Here is an 18,194-nt window from a genome sequence, read left to right on the forward strand (position 1 = left end):
ACAACTTCACCAGACCTCCAGAAACAGAGTGCGCTGCGGCAGAGCTCCTCTCATGCCGCTTCTTATTGCGAGCGGAGGGTCTGGCACGGCCGCATACATGAGGTATATGAAATTTCTGCTCCTCAATTTCTAAGTCGCTGGACTTTTACAGTCTTCTGTCACCCAGAAGTAATCTACAGCTGAAGTGGAAAGACGGAACGTTTACCTTCTTGGGAGATCCCTTAGCGTCACGGTGGCGATGAGGTGAGAGGTCAGGGGGACTCCTGGAACTGTGCTGATCCTTTCCGGCTGGCAGAGTCCGTCGTGGAGGAGATAAATCAGAGTCCGAAGATTTGCTCCGATTCCGTTTGAGATGACCACGCTTAGGAGAATCGCTGCGTACATGGCTTGGCCTGCGGCCCGCATCAGAGGCATTCCGGGTGCCCCTCCGTGGAGATGGAGAGTCAGAGTCGCGCCTCAGGCACCTCTGAGGCGAGGGCACCTGCCTAAGCTTTTTTGTGGCTGGAGAAGCACCTGCAGTAAAGACATATACTAGCTAAAAATCACAGAATTAGACAGAATTAGTCCCACGAAAGGACTAAGCGTGGTGGCGCGTGAGGTTAGCTCCTAGAAAAATCAAGACCTGAAAAGACGACAAGCTGTAGGGAAAAGCCGAGTATGTGACAAGAGCCTGTGCCTGGAAACAGGGTTTAAACTCTGTTTTCCTTTCGGACATGTTTAAGCCTTAGCCAGCTAACTCTTAGGTTAATTCTAGTCCAGCGGATGAAAAAAATAGGATTACAAGAAGTAGCTGTACCAACAGAGATGACAACCTATCCGCTGCCGTTCCATGACTGCAGACTACTAATTCCACACCGCTCGCCTCTCAGGAGCGCGCAAACACGATCGCAGAGCGGGCAGCCGGCAAAGCACAGGACAGACAGAACAAACTCTTACGCACGCTCACCTTTTGTTCTGCTCTGCTTTTTGAGACTAGGTGACCCAGTCCTCCTTCTCCGAGGCGGTGACGAATCTGGGTCGGAATCGTACCTCTTCTTCCGTGGAGGGGACAGGTCTGGAGTAGCCTGACGCTTCTGACGTGACGAGGACTTGTCAGAGACGACGTGCCTGAGCTGAGATCGCTCGCCTTGGAATCCCCCTGATTGTGACCCGTCTGCGGTTTTGCAGCCCTTTTTCCCCGTTGCTGAAGTGACTCTCTTTGGAGAGACGTCAGGGGAGTCGTGGCGCTGTCGCCTGGGAGGTGACAGGTCAGGGGAGTCGTGACGCTGTCGCCTGGGAGGTGACAGGTCAGGGGAGTCATGGCGCTGTCGCCTGGGAGGTGACAGGTCAGGGGAGTCGTGGCGCTTCCGTCTTGGTGGCGAGAGGTCCAGGGAGCCGTTGTGCTTCCTTCTTGGTGGTGAGAGGTCCGGGGAGTCGTGACGCTGTCGCCTGGGAGGGGACAGGTCTGGGGAGTCGTGGCGCTTCCTTCTTGGTGGGGACAGGTCTGGGGAGTCGTGGCGCTTCCTTCTTGGTGGGGACAGGTCTGGGGAGTCGTGGCGCTGTCGCCTGGGGGGGGACAGGTCTGGGGAGTCGTGGCGCTGTCGCCTGGGAGGGGACAAGTCTGGGGAGTCGTGGCGCTTCCTTCTTGGCGGGGACAGGTCTGGGGAGTCGTGGCGCTGTCGCCTGGGAGGCAAGAGGTTGGGGGAATTGTTTCTCTCTCGCCTGGGAGGGGACAGATCCGGGGAGTCGTGACGCTGTCGCCTGGGAGGGGAGGAGAAGGCGAAAATGGGAGTTAGATTCTTGTTTGTTTTGCTGTCTCCAGACTGGAAACAAAACCCAAGTGGGACCTGTAAAGCTAGCAGCAGGGGCCAAGGATGAAAACAGCTTTCCGAACGCAAATTCATACTTAATTCTGCACCTCCCTGTAGTGACCTGCATCACTGAGCCACAGACTTCCCAAAGTAGATCCCAGAAACCCTCCGAGGCAACCTGGATCACAGGAAAGCTGTAACTTTAAAGCCTCCAGGGACCCTTCTAACGCTCAGACTACAAAACTCATTTTGTGCCCTTGTATAATCATCTTCTCAGAAAGAAACGCCCCACCACGCTCTCTCAGAGAGCCTGGACACTGTGCGACCATGGAACATCCCAGAGACGCTTTCAGAAAAGAGGCATGTTGTAACACCACCACCCTCACCGCATTCCAGGTCTATAGCGAGCCGTCACCCAGATTTCTCTGGCACTGTCAGAGGACTGTGGGACAGCCGTTCGCGTATCGTGCAGAAACCTAGACAGCATGCGGCCCGCCAGTTCCGCCCCCCCCGGCAGAGGTTATTCAACAGCAGAAAAGGAATCCCTGCGTATGCCACTTCTCCCATTTCACAGCAAAGCACTTAGAAACTGCAGAACAAGACAGACGATACCAGAAAACAAGAGTTAACCGACAGAAGAATTTCTAGTTGGAGCCCCGTACCTCATGGTAGATTTGGAAGGTACTGAAATATCCGAACTTTGTGAGTCTTCATTCTGGTCTAAGGAAAAACAATCAGAAAGTCACCACCGTTAGGGTTCTCCACAGTTCATTAATCTCTTCAGCATTTCAGGAATTTTTTTTTTCCTTTAGCTAGTATTATTTTTAACTCGCAACGTTGTGGTTTGGAGCAGTTAAACATTCAGGGAGAGAGGGTGGAAAGGTCTGGTCTCACCTCCTAAAAGTTTCCATTTAGTATTTGTTCGGAATTCCTCCATGAGCTTCACTTCATCTGGACGCTCATCAATAAATTCTGCCACCTGAAGATAAAACACCAGAGTAAACAACACAGCTTTAAAGAAAAAGGAAGAAAGGATTCCTACCCTCTAACGCAAATAATTAAGCAGAACTGCACTGACGGACAACTGACGTGTGACCGTCATTTAGCTGCCTTCCTACAGACAGATCTCAAAATAACTGTCGTCATTGTTCAGTTGTTCAAAACAACAACTGAAGCCTTCGCCTTCAACATTTATCTCTTCGCTGCCAGGATTTCTAGCCCACGCCACAAGGCATGCTGCAGCGGTCAGCATGACGACGAATGACCACAGGAGGATTGAGAAAGAATGCAAGGAAGCGACAGGGTTGCTGTGGAGCGAGTAAAAGTTAACACAGCGGCCCTGAAGAGATGACTTTGTAAATCTAAGAGAAGGGAAGCGTCTGGAGAAGCACCTCATACAGTACTTCAGAAGGATTCATAACGGGGCTCGAATCACAGCTTGTTTGCCTACTCCAAAACCTGCCGAGTCGCCTGTGCCACGAGGAGTACTCAGGTCTAACTCCACCTCAACGTGGGAACGCGCGTGGGGAAACGTGCCTAATAATACTGTGACGTGGTACGATGAGGAAGGGAAATACACCCTACGGCGGGCACGGGCTAACGGCACAATTAACCGCTGCAACATAACCAAACCCCAAACTCCACGGGCAACCGAAATTACACACAGGCCTCCTGAGGACCAAGGCGCTAACACTCCATGGGGCTGTCAGATTCCCCTGGTCTGGGAGACCCCGCAAGCGGGAGAACGGGAATATGCTCAAACAGTCAAACGGATGGAAATGAAGGGAGTCGCAAGGACCCTTTACAGGTAAAGTTAGCGTACCCTAATCTCAACAATTCTCGAACCACCTCGAACTATCAAAAAGAGAACGGGAATTGCACTAAGGGATATAATTGCAGCAGCTCGGATGCAGAAATACAAAGAATATCCCAAGTTGCCCAAGCTTTAAGATTAGGATGCTTACGTCGAAATTAAACTACTCCTTTGAATGACGCTCAGTCACACTTGTCAAATAATAATACCTGGTCAGACACGGATTGGGCTCAAATAGGGATTTTAGCTTTAGGACACGCAGCGTGGATTAGTAGCGAAGGTACGTGGACAACTCGTCTCCCAGTTGCAGGTCAGAACCAATACTGGACATTAGGATCGCTCACCTTAGGTCCCCTTCGGAGAAAGTCACCTTTAGGGTCCAGCCTGTGGGGACGGACAAGGCAGGAAGCAAACCCAGATTGCTGGCAACATTCTAGTAGCGGAACTGTTGTTACCTGGATACTACAATCAACCTTTACGCCCCAGGTTACAACCCTTGAAAAATCGATTTATACTGCATACTCTAACTTTACAAACGGAAGCATTAGCAATTCCGCCCGAATTGGTATGGAAGAGCTCAGTTTCCAACTGCAGGCCACTTCGAAAATGGCACTACAAAACCGACTAGCACTGGAGTTTCTTCTACTACACGAGCATGGAGCACGTGGATTTTTAGCTCTTAAAAACGATAGCTGTTGCAGACACATCCCTAACATCACAGAGAGCTTAGACAGACAATTAGGTCAAATGAAACAAGTGGCCAAACAAGCCGTGATTTGCGAGACAGGACAGAAAGCGGCTTGTTGAAGAAGATTTTTCACGGACTAGGATTTTCTGTGACTGGATGGTTACAAAGTTTATTACAAAGTTTAATTATGTTTCTCTTGTTGATTGTAATCTTTTGTATGATTCTCGCATGTGCAAAGACTTTGACAATCAGATCCTTAACTCCACAGACCGAATGAAAAGAGAGGAAAAAAAAATCCGAGAAATATTTCTAGAAACTACTGAATTGAAAGAGAAAACATTGGGGCTGTTCGAAAAGAAAAGATGAGACTAATGGGAAACAGCAAATGGTATCTCCATAAGTCTCAAAGGGGGGAACTGATGACGAATGACCGAAGGAGGATTGAGAAGGAATGCAAGGGACTGGCAGGGTTGCTGTGGAGCGAGTAAAAGTTAATGCAGCGACCCTGAGGAGACAACTTTGTAAATCCAAGATAAGGAAACACCTGCTAACGCAGCAGTCGCTGAAGCAAGCTACCTGAAAGTAACCTATCCTCGTTTTAATCCAATTATAAAGTTAAAATGCACACCCTGAGGGAAAAGAAACCGAAGTTTGGCTGCCCCCCCCAGTTAGTGAGCACGCGTAGTTGAATGAAAAGGTAATACAGCTTTAAGAGGAGTATGTAGCACAATGAAGCAATCGGAAGGTAACGTATAGCATTTCCTTGCTTTGTAAAAGTGTATAAACATTATAACTTTGCAAGGAGGGTGTGGTAGATTTGCGGAGTTACCACCTAGCACCCATCTCTGCGCAGGCGTGAAATAAATATCTCGGCTCTGTGTTTTTCGGCTTCTTGCGCAGCGGGTAAAGACCCAGATTTGGGACAAGCAGGCTCCGGCGATCACACAGTCGCCTCCTGCCTTGTCTCGAGCAGCTGTTTGCACGGTGAGAACCACGTACCGGCCCTACCACGTGCTTTCGGCACTGGCGAAAAGGCAGATAGGTAAAGAAGGGGCTGCTTTTACCTGTGGGGAGCTAATCTTGCGCTCTTGCGCTCCGCGCAGGAAAGCTCACCCATCCCTGCCGCAGAACCCACCAAAAGAGGCGGCGGCGAGAGAGTTTGGCAAGCGCTTCCCGAAGAGAGATGGGAGGCGACCGCAAGGAGCGCGGGTCTCGTCTGGGGAACCCCGCTTGACGCAATTCCCCGCTCACCACAGGCATGTCCCCTTCGTCCTCCTCCTCCTCCTTCTCCTGGACAGCGGCAATGCTATTCCAGCTGACGTCGTCGTCCACGATCCGCATCCTGGGAGCGGGGAGAGGGGCCCTGCCGTCAGGCCACCGGCGAGGCGGGGAACCGCCCGACCGCTGCCCGCCGGCGGGTACGGGAATGGGGGGGTGGGGTCTGGCCTGGGAGGCGTCCCGGCCCCGCGGGGCGAGGATAAGGGCCTCGGAGGGGGGTCCCGGCGGGCGGGGCCGTGGGGAGCTCCCACGCCGAGGCCCACGGACGGGCAGGGCGGAGGGTCGGGCCTGCCGCGAAAGGCCGCGGCTGGCGCAGGCCGCGGCGCCCCCTCTCCCCGCAACTCACCCGCCTCTGCCGGCGCCGCCCGGCGGCTTCTTCTTGCGGCGGCGGCGGGGCTGGGCGGCCTCGGCGGCGGCCGGCCCGCTCAGGTACCGCCGCAGGTACTCGGCCTTGGACAGCCCCTGCGCCGCCATCATGCCGCCGGCCGGAAGGGACGGCGAGCGCGGAGGGACGCGCCGGGGCGGGGCGGGGCCAGGGCGGCCGGCGGGCGGGGCCAGGGCGGCCGGCGGGCGGGGCCAGGCGCAGCAGCAGCAGCAGCAGCAGCACCCACCATGCCTCCATTCAACACCTTTATTTGGGGGTCGCAGCCCCGAGGGCACCCAAACGTGGGTGCCTGCCCCAGCACATCAGCAGTACACCTCCGGCAGAGGCCCCGACACCGGTCCCCACTGCCTTTGGGCTAGAGCGGCTTCCCCAGGGCAGGGGAAGCAGAGAGGGGCCCCGGCCCCGACCAAGTCCTGGTCCCCAGAGCCGTCGGGGGAAGAGGCTGAAGGGGTCCGGCTGCGCCAGGCTACCGGCCCGAGGCTCCCTCTGACTCGTAGCCCTCCGTCTTCATGTCGTTCAGGCCCAGGTCTTCGTTCTGCTCAAACGTACGCTCGTAGCGCTCCACTTTCAGCTCTGGGTCCTCCTCCGGGGCGTACACGTTCTGCGGGGCGAGACGGAGGCCTCCTTCGCACCCCTCTTCCCAAAGCCTCGGGCACCAGCACTCTTCAGCAGCACCCCAGCAACAGCAAGGGGCTTCGGACAAGATTCACCTCCCCCCCAAGAGCCAGACTTGTCCATCACCCCACGGAGAGCACGACTCGGGTCAGACCAGATCACCCCATTCCCAGCCCCTAATCCCGGGGAGCAGGCTCCGCTCCCCTCTTCCTTCCCACAAAGCCACCAGCAGTCTCCTTTCCCTGGACAGAGCCTGCAACAAGCCACTCGCTACCAAAGCCCCAAAGGGAACCCTGCCTGCCCACAAATCAGGGAAATAAAGAAGAAAATCCACTCAAACTGCTCAGGAGACTTCAAGGAGTTCATCTCTCGAGCGCACAGCACCGTACCTGAAGATAGCTGTTGCCTGCAGGGTCATCCATGATGAAGTGAGCCTTTGTCTTTCCCTCTATGATCTGCAGAAAGAGAGAACATCCAGGCATTAAGGTGCTTTCTGATCCTTCAGCACTTCTGGCACCAAGACATTCGCAGCTCGCTTTAGACAGTTCCAACGTTTTCCTCAGTTAAAAAACCAGTAATAGATCGATAAAACAAGCGAGGACAGGGCAGGGCAAGCGTGGAACAGCTAGAAAAGGTGCAGCAACGCTTGCCGGGGAGTTCACTTAAACATACTTCATAGCCGCAGCGACAGGGGAGAAAACCACATCGCAGAGCACGGAAGATTAAGAGCGCGCTCACCTCCTGCAGTTTCCCAATGAACTCTCGCAGCTTTTCCGTTCTGCTGGGCGTAGAGCTGTCCCCCAGAGTGAAGGGGTTTTTCTCAACCTGGAAGAGCAGACCCGCTCGCTCAGCCAGCTGCGAGACACCCAGCCCCACAGCCAGGCCAAATATTGACGCCGAGGGGTCTGAGCTCAGCGCAGGACCGCTCACCAGGTCTCTGATGTCCTTCAGCAGCCCTTCCAGCGTGGTGAACTTCCCCCCCAGCGCTCCCATCCCCAGCTCGAACTCCAGCTCTGGGATCTCCACGCTGCACGTCTCCGACTGCAAGGGCGAGGCCGCCGTGAGACCCCGCGGATGGACGGCTGGGCCCCACGCGCCCGCCGCAGGAGGACGGGGCAGGTATCCAAAGGCACCGTACCTTTAGGATATCCCTCGTCATGTCGGAAGGGTCTGTAATCCGAAGGGTAATCCTGGTGCCTTGCGGTTCGATGGCTCCTCCGGACTTCACCTAGGAACACCCGGCAGTCAGCTTCACGGACTCCTACGCTCTACGCTTCTACACGTAGTTTTCCAGCTCACCTCATTTGTCCTGTGCCCACAGGAGTCGCAGTTTGTGGCCATGATAATCACCTCCTTGAAGTGTGGGATTTCTGGAGCAGACAGTCAGGGAAAACTCAACGAAAGGAAAGTCTCAAAGCAGCAGCCTGCGCCCTCTTCACAGCCTCAGTCCTTCCCGAGGTATTGCGGCAGCTCGCTGGCGAGTTGCGAGCGGCACCGAGACAGATTTGCACCCTGACGGGCTCTACTAGCAATAATTTATTCACGCCTTATGGCTGCAGCAGGAAGAGACCTGGGTCAGCACACAGAGCAACTCTCACCCCCCCGCCGGCCTCCTGCAGACCCCCGCAGAGGGCACCGATCTGCGCCCATGCCCCCACGCAAAGGATACGCACTAACTTCATATTCGTGTTCGCCGGAGCGTTGCACTCGGGGCAGTTGGTGTTGAACTGCAGTACCTGGGTCACAGAACGGAAAGGAGAATCAGAAAGCCCCGGCCAGCCCGGAAAGCCTCTTCCGGGTGCCAGTCACCCAGGCGCGGCCGCCATTGCACTGCAAAGTCACCCACCTCGTTCCTCAGATCCTCCGCAGAATCAGCTGGCTTCTCATCCAGCTCCTCTCCCTGCAAGAGGGGACACCAGAAGCAGCGTTACCTTCTGTGCCTTAATTCCGGGTCTCCCAGAGAGCGAGGGGACCGGTCAGCCCTGCTCCCCCAGGCCCACCGGCCCCGCGCGTGCGGTAGGCTGAGGACGCAGCAGCAGCAGCTCCCCGTTACCTCCAGCCCCAGCATGGCAGCCTGCTGGGGAGTCCTCCTGTAGCGAGTGACCACAAGAGCATCGTCCTTCTGCGGTGCGTGAGGGTTCTCCACAAAGCTGTTCCCTGAAGGATCGTCTATGATCTACGGCAGAACGAAGCCTTAGGAAGCCATCCCGCCCTTCCCCGTGCAGAAGGGGGCTGCACTCTTGGGCGTACTCACGAAGGTGAAGGAGGAATGTACTTCTTTCAGCTGCTTTAGTTTGCCAACGAACTCATCTATTTTACTTGCCGTCTCTTCGTCCGTCGCCTGCAAAAGAGGACACGTTTGAGACTGATGCCAGGGGCAGCCCGGAGCGGAAGACAACGCTGACACCAGCACACACCAGAGAGCCCGTAACACTCTTCTCATCAGCAGCGTGCGACGCCAATAGGCAGAGGATGAACAAAATAAGCACGTGCCACGCAGGCGTCCCTGAGGAGCTTCCCCTTTCACAGCGCCTTACCCTGCGGACGGGCTGGTCCTGCTCCAGGCCCGCGACAGCTCTGTCAATTATCCCTTCAATGGTGGTAAGAACTGGAGAAGGAAAGAAGACAGAAGCGACGGCACCGTTAAGTACACCACAGCGGTGCTACCCACCCTGCCAGCTCGTACCGATCCCTGGCAGCCGCCGCACGTTGGCCCTCTCAAGCTTATTTGACCCAACGGACAGGAGGCCAGGTCCTTAACCGGTGCCTGCCGCGCACCCACCGGCATGCCGAGGGGCGCAGGCCGCTTCGTGGGCGTACCCACCTCCCTTCTGGGTGAAAGCGGGGATCTCAAAGTCCAGCTCTGGAATTCGAGCCGTGGCACAGTCGGTCTTCACCACCTCCCTGTTCATGTCCTGCACACGACAGTCGAGGAGCGGCGTTAGGATTCCCAACAGGACCAGGAGCTCCCACGCGCTAAGCGACCGCACCGGGGCACGCAGCGCCCGCCAAAGCAGCAGCCTTAGCTCCAGGCCAGCTTTAGCAGCCTCTCCGTTTGCGCGGGAGCACGCCGCGAACACGCACGTTTTGGGCATTAAACGCTTACTCCCAAACAAATAATGCTATTTCTCAAACGGCACAGAAGAGAAACGCTTTATTGCTCAAGCGAGACCAGGCTTTGAGGGACGAAGGCGCGCACGCGGTGTCTGCAAGGCAGCTCCCCGCCGCCCCGGCACAGGGGCAGCACCGGCCCCGCTGCTGGGGAGGGAGAGGGGACCCCCGCTCACCTGACGGGAGGTGACAGCCAGGGTGTAGCGCACGCCCTGCTCCTGGATCCTGCCCGCGGACTGGATCTCCGTGTTGGACCAGGAGCAGCTGTCGCAGGCGAAGGAGCTGACGATGACCTCTTTGAAGAAGGGGATCCTGGTGAGCAGGAGCCGCGTCACCCCCTGCGGCAGCGAGGGGCCTCGTGGGAACCCGGGTCCTCGGGGCGCCGTTTCCCCCAGGCCCCGCACTCCTGCCAACGCCCCCCCGGGCAGACCCCCGGCCCCGGGCCCTGCCACCCCCCCCGACGGGCCCCGCCTCCCCCCTCCTGCCTGCCCCTTGCACCCCCCTCCCCGCTCCGGGACAGGCTGCGGCCCCCGGCAGGTCCTTCCCCGGCCCTGCCCCTCACCCGCCCCGCGGGCCGCTGCACCCGGAGCCGTCCTCCCCACCCCCGGGAGGCCGCTGTGGCCCCGGCCCGGGCCCGCCCCGGCAGGCCCCCGCCCCGGCCCCCTGACGGCCCCTGCGGCCCGGGCCCAGCCCCCAGGCCCCCCTCACGTTGCGGAAGCAGTTCATGCACAGAGACTCGATCTCGGCCGGCTGCTGCTCGCCGTCCTCGGCGCTGAGGGGCCGGAACAGGGCCCCCTCCGCCGCCGCCACCGCCCCCAGCGCCGACATGCTGCTGCCACTGCCGGAACCGCTCCCGCCGCGCCTGCGCGCTGCGCGGTCACGGGAGGCGGGGCGGTCACGTGCGGCGGGACGGTCACGTGAGGCGGGGCGGTCACGTGAGGAGGCGGCGGCGAGGCCCGGCCCGGCCGCTATGGCGGCGCCTTTATTGCGGTTGAGCTCGACCGAGCCGGCCCCGGCCCCGCCGCCCCCGCGCCCCCCCCCCCGGGCCCGCGGCCTCCTCCCGCCGCCGCCGCTGCTGCCCCGGCCCCGGCCCCGGTCCCGGCCCTCTGCCCCCCGCCGGGCCGGCCCGGGCCGTCAGCGGGCCTCGGCGCCCCGCTCGCTCAGGCTGTGGGCCAGGTCTCTCCAGAGGGCGTCGAGGCGGGCGCGCAGGTCCTCCACCGGGGGCGGGCCGTCCTGCGGGTCCCCCGGGTGGGAGGGCGGGGAGGAGAGCTTCAGCCTCATCTCCTCCGTCTCCTGGTCGAGGGCCCGGGTGAAGTCCTGGATCTGGAGGTACGTCTGCCTCCGGAACTCCTCCACCCGCCGCTGCACCTCCCGGGCCAGCTCCTCCGTGTAGCGGTCCGGGGGGGCCGGCGGCTCCCGCAGGCTGCGGGGGTAGAGGCTCAGCTTCCCCTTGAGCTGCTCCAGATTCCCCTGGATCTTCTGGTGGAGGTCCCTCGCGTTCTGGGTCAGCCTGGCGGAGAGCTCCTGGATGTACTGGTTGAGCTTCTCCGGGCTGGCCCGGGCGTGAGGGACGACGTTTCTGTGCAGCTCCTCCACGTTGCGGTGGATCTCGGTCACCAGCCTGTCCGCGTAGGGCTGGAAGATGTCCTTCACCTGCTCGGTGTGGAAGGCGATCTTGTCGCTGTAGTGAGCCACGAACCTCTGGACCTCCTCCGCGCCCTCCAGGAGCTGAGCCGTCACCTCCCGGCTGGGCATCAGGTGCCGCCGGAGCTCCCGGGCTTTCAGGGACACCTGGTCCAGGAGCTCTTCCGTGAACGGCTGCAGCCGGTAGCGAAGATCTTCCAGGTGCTTGCCGACCTTGTGGTGGACTTCGTCCACGTACGGGGACAGTTTCACCCTCAGGCTCTCCAGCTCTTTCCTGATGAGTTTCCGTAGGCTGTCCGAGTCGTGGTACAGCCGGGGCTGGAGGCCCCTGTCGAGGGGTGCCAGCTTCTCCAGGAAGTTTCCCACGTAGCTGACCCCATCCTGAATGCTCTCCTTCAGGTGTCTGCAGGAGACGACAGATGTCGTTACTGAGCGCCCCCGACTTAGCGCCGCATCTCCGCTACGCCCTAACGCACCCGTAATAAAGGCCGCGGGCGGCCGCGAGGGCCGTGCCCGCAAGCTTTGCTGTCCCCGGGGAAAGAGAACCGGGGCCGAGGCGTGTTGGTGGGGCCCGGGGGGAGCTTGCGGCGGGACCGCAGGCGGTTACCCAGGCCGGGCGCTGCGAGGCAAGCCCCCGGAGCGGCGTACTCACGCGATGTCCCTGCCCAGCTTGCTGCTCTGGCCGTGCTCCGTGCTGTCCTTGTTGCTCGTCAGCTGGCTGAGGTACTCCCAGAAGCCGCTCCTTGCCAGCTCGGCCGGTGACACTGCGGGCAGGAGGGCAGCGGTTAGCGCGGCAGCCGCGGCACTGCCCGCCCCCGGCTCTGCCCTCCCGCCCAGCCCGCGTCCCGGCTCTGCCGCCGGCCATCCCCGGGGCGAGCCCCTCCGCTCGGCACCCACCCGGTAAGGCGGCCAGGAGGGCGAGGAGAAGCGCAGCCTTCGGAGGCATGGTCTGCCAGGCCGGCGTGCCGCCGTGCTGCGGGGAGAGAGAGGAGAGGAGCGCGTTCGCTCACGCCGCGGTGCGGGTCCCCTCTCTGAGCGCTCGCGGGTCGGCGGGCCCTGCGCTTCGCGCCCCCCTCGCCGCTCTCCACAAGGACCTCGCTCCTGGGGTCCCCCGTAGCACAGCCGGCACGCGCGTGGAACGACGCCCGGCCCCTCCGGCCGGACGAAGTTAGACCGGGCGCGAGGTGCCCCTGCCCGCGCTGGCTCGGCGGGGCTGCCCCCGGCCCTCACCCGGCTCCCGGTTGCCTCCCGTGTCCCTCCTGCCGGGAGCCAGGCCGTGGCTCCCTTTATATCTGCCTGGCCGGAGGCAGAGGAGCGCGGGTGATAAGGCGCATCCGCAGGGGAAGGCTTTTTGGACCTCACTCCACGTGTAAACACAACGTGGAGGTCCGCGGGCGTTCCTGAGAGGTGACGTGGGGGCCGGTCATCTGACCGGAGGCTGCCCCTTCGCCTGCCCCACGCCGCTCCCATCCCACCGCCCCGGTCGGCCTGACCTCGCTGCGGCCGCAGGCGGCCTTAACCCCCTCGGGGCTGCCCCTTCCCGAGCCTCTCCCAGGCAGAGGTCTCGCGGCAGAGCCGCCCGAACGCCGGCCGGCCGCCGGCCCGCCGGGTCAGCCCTTGTTTTTCCCGGCGATGAGGGAGCCCTCGCTGCTTGCTCTGCGGGTTTCTCGGGACGAGGCTGACCCTGCCCTCGCGGCCGACCTTCGCATGGCGGAGGCAAACAGAGGACGGGAGCTGCCGGGGTGCCGAGGGGGTGCAGAGCGGCAGGACGGGGACGGGGGAAAAAACGGCAACGTTTGCAGCTCGGGTCCAATCCCCCTGCAGAGTGCCGGCTGCTGACGCCAGGCTTTTAAATCGGGAGAGCGCCGCAATGTTTGCACTGAAGCAACCCAGCGAACGGGGACCCGCCGGGACCGACGTCTCCCCGGCGGGGCTGGGCTGCGCGCTCGGGGTGCCGGGCCGGCGCGCGGGCACCCTGCGGCGGAGGGCGAAGTCCGGTGCACCGCAGGGGTGAAACGCCGAGCAGTCGCCAGCACTCGGCCGGCACCAAAGTCCGCCCTGCTCCCGCGCCCGTGCGGGCGCACGGGGCTGCCCCGAGCAGCCCGGGCCACGCTCCCGTCCCGCCGCTCCTGCCACCGCAGCCCACGTGGGAAACGCGTCCGTGGGAGCGGCCCTCGCGGGGCACCCGCCACCGGAGCGGCTCGGGGCGCTGGCTGTGGCCGTAGCTCCGGTCCTCTTTCCTTCTCCCTGAGCCGGGAAGCTCCCGGGGACGAGCAAGGGCCCTCTGCCCGCCAGGCCCAGCCCCGCGGCGTCTGGGCACGGTCCCCGCGGGGCCACGGGGAGGGGGGACGAGGTGTCTGTCGCCCGCCCGGCGCAGCCTGCGGAGACCTGTCCCCCGTGGCAGCAGCTGGCCCCGCTGCGGCGAGGGTGCTCGGCCGCGCGCTGGGGCGCTGGCCCTGCCGGAGCCGCCCAGCCGAGGGGCTCACCTGGCTGAACTGCCCCCAGCCCCCTGCAGCGCCTGCGTCCCTGCACCGGGGACCGAGCCCCCCGCCCGCCCGGCCCCGCCGCTGTTCCCTCTCCCCCGTGCCCTGGGACCCGAATTCGGGGGCGACGCTCTCCCCTTGGAGCGGCTGGGACCTGGTGCCCCAGGTTGCCCATCCCGGGGCGGGACGGCGCGGTGCTGCGGGGCGGGAGGGACGCGGACCAGCACGTGCATCACGAGGGGCCAGTTTATTTCTGCCGCGCGCAGCGGCCGCGAAAGCTCGCGGCGCGGGGGTCCAGAGGGCCGCCCCACGCCCCCTCCCCGCGGCACGCCGGGGGGCTCAGTTCTCTGCCGGCTGGGCGGTGCTGAGGAAGGCGGCCACCTTCTCCCGCACCTCCTTCTCCAGCAGCTGCAGGTGGTCCTCCACGCCGGCGGCGCCCGAGTCCAGCTTCCCCCGCATCTCCTCCAGCCGCTCCACCAGCTGCTGCCCGAAGGACTCGCCGAAGGGGGCTGCCTGCTGCCGGAAAGCCTCCACCGTCTGCCCCACGCGCTCGTCCAGCTGCTGGGCCAGGGCGGCCAGGCGCTGCTGCAGGCTCTCGGCGTCGCCGCTCACCGCCTGCCGCAGCTCCTGGGCCAGCGGGCTGAGCTGGGCACGCAGCTCCTCCGAGCTGGCGGCCAGGCGGGCACGCAGCTCCTCCGCCGCCTTCTCCATCTGCGCCGTCAGGCTCTCCAGCTGCCGGTTGAGGTTGTCCTGCACCTCCTGGGCGTAGGGGCTGAGCCCCTGCCGCAGCTGCTCCACGCTCTGCCCCACCTGCGCCTTCAGCTGGTCGGCCAGGGGAGCCAGCCGCTCCTTCAGGCTCTCCACCCCGCCGTCGATCTGCCGCTGCAGCCGGTCGGCGTAGGGGCCGAGGGAGGCCTGGACGCTCTCGGCGTTGTCCTGCAGCCGGTCCCGCAGCTCAGCGGCGTAGGGCTCCAGCGCCCGCCGCAGCTCCCCGGCCCCGCGGTCCACCTGGGCGCGCAGCTCGTCGGCGTAGGGGCTCATCTTGGCCCGCAGCTGGCGGATGTTGGAGCCGATCTGCTGGTGCACCTCGTCGGCGTAGGGCGCCAGCTTGGCCTGCAGCTCCGCCAGCTCCCGCTGGATCTGCTCCTTCAGCCGCTGCGAGTCCTGCGCCAGCCGCGCCTGCAGCTCCGTGGCGAAGGGCACCAGCCGCTGCTGCAGGTCCTTGGCGTAGGCGTTGACGCTCTGCAGGTTGCCCTCCAGCAGGGTGCTGGGGAGAGGGGGGGCGTCAGCACCCCGGCACGCCCCCGGCCCCCTCCCCTGCCCAGCGCCTCCCGGCCGCCGCCGCCTGCCCCGCCCCGGCCCGCGACCCCGCTCACTTGAGCTGCTTGGTGATCTCGGCTCGCTGCAGCTGGTCCACCGTCTCCTTGGCATCGCTGCCCAGCTTGGTGAAGTACTGCCAGAGCACGCTGGCCACCTCGTCCGGGTTGACGTCAGCCCGCGCCCCTGCAAGCGGGTGCCGGGGTCGGTGCCGGCACGGCCCCGCTCGGCAGCTCCCCCGGGGACGTCGGGCCCCCCTCCCTGCCCCGGGGCAGGGCCACCCTCCCGGCACCGGGGACCCACGCGCCGCCTCACCTGAAACCGCAAGGAGCACCAGGACGAGGGCGGCCGCCTTCGGGGACATCCTGAGCGCCGGGGATGCCTGCAGGGGCGCAGAGCAGGGATGAAGGGAGCCCCGGGGCCGGCGCCAGCCCCCCAGCCCTGCGCCGCCGCCCCTCCACCGCCCGCGCTCCCCACCGCAGCCGCTCACCTGCGCTGCTGCCGGGTGCGGGTACCTGCCGTGCCGGCGGCGCCCGGCCGCTATTTATGCAGCCCGAGCGCCCTCGGTGGCTTCCACGCAGGCCTGTGACACAGGCCCCGGGCTTGGACTTTAGCAAGGTCGCAACGTGGAAGCGCCTGACGTGTGCGCGGCCCTGACATCACCCGCGGCCCTGCCAGCTCCCGGCGGGGTGCCAGGAGCCAGGGCAGAGAGGGGATGGGGGCGCGCGCGGGCACCCCGGGGCTGAGCCCCTCCTGGGGACAGGGACCCTGGGGCGGAGCGGACAGCGCACCACGGGGGGCAGCCCCCGGCCCCGCGCCTCCGTGGGACGCGGCGATGGCCCTGCCGGCGCCGGCCGCACGGTACCCGGGACGCGCGGCGTGGCAGGGCACGGGGCCTGGGGGACGCCGCGGGGTCTGGGGGACGCCGCCGCCCGCCGCGCCGTGCCGGGGACGCATGGCGGGGCAGGACACGGGCTCGGGGGGATGCCGCGACGGATGCGCGGGGGCACGGGAGACCGCGTACGTGCGGGATAGCATCGCTCCCTCCTGCCGCAGGGGACGGCCGGGACCCCGCGGCCGCGGGATGCTGCACCCACGCGGGGTCAGCGTGCCCTTGGCGAGAGCTGGGACCCGTGTGTGTCCCTGGCCGCTGCGTCGGGCTCCCGGCACGCGCCCCGGGGCCGCAGCCCCTGGCTCAGCCCACGCTCTCCCCAGCGGACCCGCTCCCGGCTGGAGACCGGCGGTGATGCGTCGGGCTGGGGCGAAGGGCACGGCTGGCAGGGGCAGGGATCGGCCAGGCGCCGGCGATGCCGAGGTCCAAAGAGCTGCCACGGTGCCCCACGGCCGGAGGGCGCAGCCCGGGCACGCGCGGCCCGCCTGCACCTCCTGGGCGGCGGCCGCCCCGGCCCCGGTGCCCCCGGGCAGAGCCAGCCCGGTGGCCTCGCGCCGGGGCCGGTGCCGCCGGACGTCACCCTCGTCCTGCGCGTGCCCGCGCCGGCCCCGGGCCCGCTCCCGGGGCTGCCCTCGCCGTGGCGCGCCCGGCAGCGGGCACCAGGCTGGCTGCACGTGCACCGGCGCGCGCATCCCTGCGCACGTGCCCGCGCGGGCGCGTACGGGCGCAGAGCGCCCGGCCGGCCCCGGCAGCCTTGGTCCCCGGGGGATTTCCCAACTCCTGGCCGGGAGGCAGGCCCCTCTGCAGCAAACCTGGCAGCGGGACCGGCCTCTGCGGACGGGCCCCCTCCGCGGCCGGCCCCACCGCCCCTGACCTTTGCACGATCACCCCCGGAGGCGGCTGCGGGGAGGGTATAAAGTGGGAGCCCGGGGCTGCCCCCGCGGAGCGGAGCCCGGCGCAGGTGAGCGGGGAAGGCCCCGGCGAGGGTCACGCCGGGAAGGGGACGGGGACGGGGACGGGGACGGGGTCGGGACCCCGCGGGCACGCGGGCCCCCGCCCGCCGCCCCGCGCCACGCGCTCTGCTTTCTCCCCAGCCATGAAGGCGTCGCTCCTGCTCGTCCTCGTCTGCGTGGCCGTCCTGGCGGCGGGAGCAAGTAAGGGGCGCGCGAGGGCTGCGGCAGGAGGGGGGGCCGGGGCTCAGGGTGCTGGGTGCACGGACCGGGGGGGGGGGCACAGCCCCGTGGCCCCGTCCCCCCGCTCCCACGAGGCTTGCGCTCGCAGGGGCCGACACGCCCGGGGAGCCGGAGGCGCTGGTGAGGAAGGTGCAGGAGTTCGCCCAGAAGGCCACGGCCATGGCCAAGACCGCCTTCGGCACGGTGCAGGAGTCGGAGGCGGCTCAGCAGGCCAGGTGCCCCCGCGCCCCCCCGCCGGCCCGGGCGCCCGGCCCCGCCGCCCCGCCGCCCGCAGGGGAGCCCGGCCGGAGCCCCGCTCTGAGCCCCCTCCCCTTGCAGGCGGTGGCTGGCGGACAACGCCGAGCTGGTGAAGCGGCGGCTGGCCTGGCTGAAGGAGCGGCTGGCGGAGCTCTGGACGCGGACGCCGGCCGCGTAGCCCCGCCGGGGGCCGGCCGGGGGCCGGCCGGGCCGGGGTCCCCCCGGCTCCCCACCCCGCGTGGCGGTTCTCGCAATAAAGCAGCGCTGAAGCAGACGGCTGTGGTGGCCTCTCTGGGGGGGCGGCGAGGAGGAGCGCGCGCCGGGGGGGGTGAGGAGGGGCCGGGACGGATGCCCGCGCCGGGGTGCTGCTCCCTCCCGCCAGCGCCGGGGCGGCACGCGGCCGCGCCGGGGCGCCGGGGCCCCTCGCCGCGGGGCGAGCGCCGCGTGCCGCCGCCCCACGCGCACGTGCCCGGGGCGGCGGGAGCCGGGTGCCGCTCCCGCGGGCTGGGGGGTCCCGGCTTCTGCGAAACCGGCCCCCGCTGGGCCCCGCCGCCCCGGCAGAGCCCCGTGGGCAGGGAGGGCCGCCGCGCCGGCCGCCCGGTGGCAGGGAGAGCCCAGGGCACCCACCCTGCCGGCTCCCTGTCCCCCCGACTCCCACCGGGCGCCCCCCGCACCCCCCGCCCGCAGCGGCCCTCGCCCCCGCGCTGCGCGCAGGCTGCCCCCCTCCAGCATCCACTGCAAAGACTGA

The 18,194-nt window shown here is 65.0% G+C and overlaps 5 protein-coding genes across 8 annotated transcripts in view; 1 reads left to right on the plus strand and 4 right to left on the minus strand.

The window, feature by feature from the left end:
* The window catches only part of BUD13 (BUD13 spliceosome associated protein), a 134,741-nt gene extending 128,597 nt beyond the window's left edge, over nt 1-6,144 (minus strand). For both annotated transcript variants that reach the window (XR_012778427.1, XM_075521344.1), the window contains exons 1-6: nt 5,916-6,144; nt 5,543-5,633; nt 2,685-2,769; nt 2,453-2,510; nt 947-1,740; nt 206-513 (exon numbers count right to left, since the gene is read on the minus strand). Coding sequence is in view for 1 of the 2 variants with exons in the window: in XM_075521344.1 (XP_075377459.1) it covers nt 206-513; nt 947-1,740; nt 2,453-2,510; nt 2,685-2,769; nt 5,543-5,633; nt 5,916-6,046 (1,467 nt within the window). In the remaining variant the exon portion in view is untranslated. The remainder of the gene's footprint in view (nt 1-205; nt 514-946; nt 1,741-2,452; nt 2,511-2,684; nt 2,770-5,542; nt 5,634-5,915) is intronic.
* Nucleotides 6,145-6,186: 42 nt separating this feature from the next.
* ZPR1 (ZPR1 zinc finger) lies at nt 6,187-10,715 on the minus strand. Of its 2 annotated transcripts, XM_075521345.1 has the most exons (14): nt 10,389-10,554; nt 9,857-10,018; nt 9,394-9,484; nt 9,107-9,177; nt 8,824-8,910; nt 8,623-8,745; nt 8,416-8,469; nt 8,239-8,305; nt 7,869-7,939; nt 7,708-7,797; nt 7,500-7,610; nt 7,308-7,394; nt 6,959-7,024; nt 6,187-6,555 (listed from the first exon to the last, which is right to left on the minus strand). In XM_075521345.1, exons 1-14 carry the CDS (start codon nt 10,506-10,508, stop codon nt 6,421-6,423), a joined length of 1,335 nt encoding a protein of 444 aa, XP_075377460.1. In that variant the 5' UTR covers nt 10,509-10,554; the 3' UTR covers nt 6,187-6,420. The 2 variants fall into 2 exon arrangements, with proteins under 2 accessions (XP_075377460.1, XP_075377461.1); XM_075521346.1 differs by lacking the exon at nt 9,394-9,484 and having other exon boundaries at nt 9,857-9,992; nt 10,389-10,715.
* A 95-nt stretch (nt 10,716-10,810) lies between these two features.
* On the minus strand, nt 10,811-12,666 carry APOA5 (apolipoprotein A5). Of its 2 annotated transcripts, XM_075521349.1 has the most exons (4): nt 12,555-12,666; nt 12,222-12,297; nt 11,977-12,088; nt 10,811-11,727 (listed from the first exon to the last, which is right to left on the minus strand). In XM_075521349.1, exons 2-4 carry the CDS (start codon nt 12,268-12,270, stop codon nt 10,815-10,817), a joined length of 1,074 nt encoding a protein of 357 aa, XP_075377464.1. In that variant the 5' UTR covers nt 12,271-12,297; nt 12,555-12,666; the 3' UTR covers nt 10,811-10,814. The 2 variants fall into 2 exon arrangements, with proteins under 2 accessions (XP_075377464.1, XP_075377463.1); XM_075521348.1 differs by lacking the exon at nt 12,555-12,666 and having other exon boundaries at nt 11,977-12,143; nt 12,211-12,270.
* On the plus strand, nt 10,888-18,194 carry LOC142418810 (uncharacterized). The gene is made up of 4 exons (XM_075521190.1): nt 10,888-11,009; nt 17,111-17,170; nt 17,298-17,934; nt 18,161-18,194. The coding sequence occupies exons 2-4, from the start codon at nt 17,113-17,115 to the stop codon at nt 18,192-18,194; spliced, it is 729 nt and encodes a 242-aa protein (XP_075377305.1). The 5' UTR covers nt 10,888-11,009; nt 17,111-17,112.
* On the minus strand, nt 14,147-16,708 carry APOA4 (apolipoprotein A4). Its single transcript, XM_075521189.1, is given in 5 exon segments — nt 14,147-15,074; nt 15,184-15,310; nt 15,440-15,489; nt 15,602-15,678; nt 15,680-16,708. Coding segments are annotated over 5 exon segments (2,211 nt in total).

This window comes from Mycteria americana, chromosome 19 (genome assembly GCF_035582795.1).
Source record: "Mycteria americana isolate JAX WOST 10 ecotype Jacksonville Zoo and Gardens chromosome 19, USCA_MyAme_1.0, whole genome shotgun sequence".
In the NCBI taxonomy this organism is placed as follows: Eukaryota; Metazoa; Chordata; class Aves; order Ciconiiformes; family Ciconiidae; genus Mycteria; species Mycteria americana.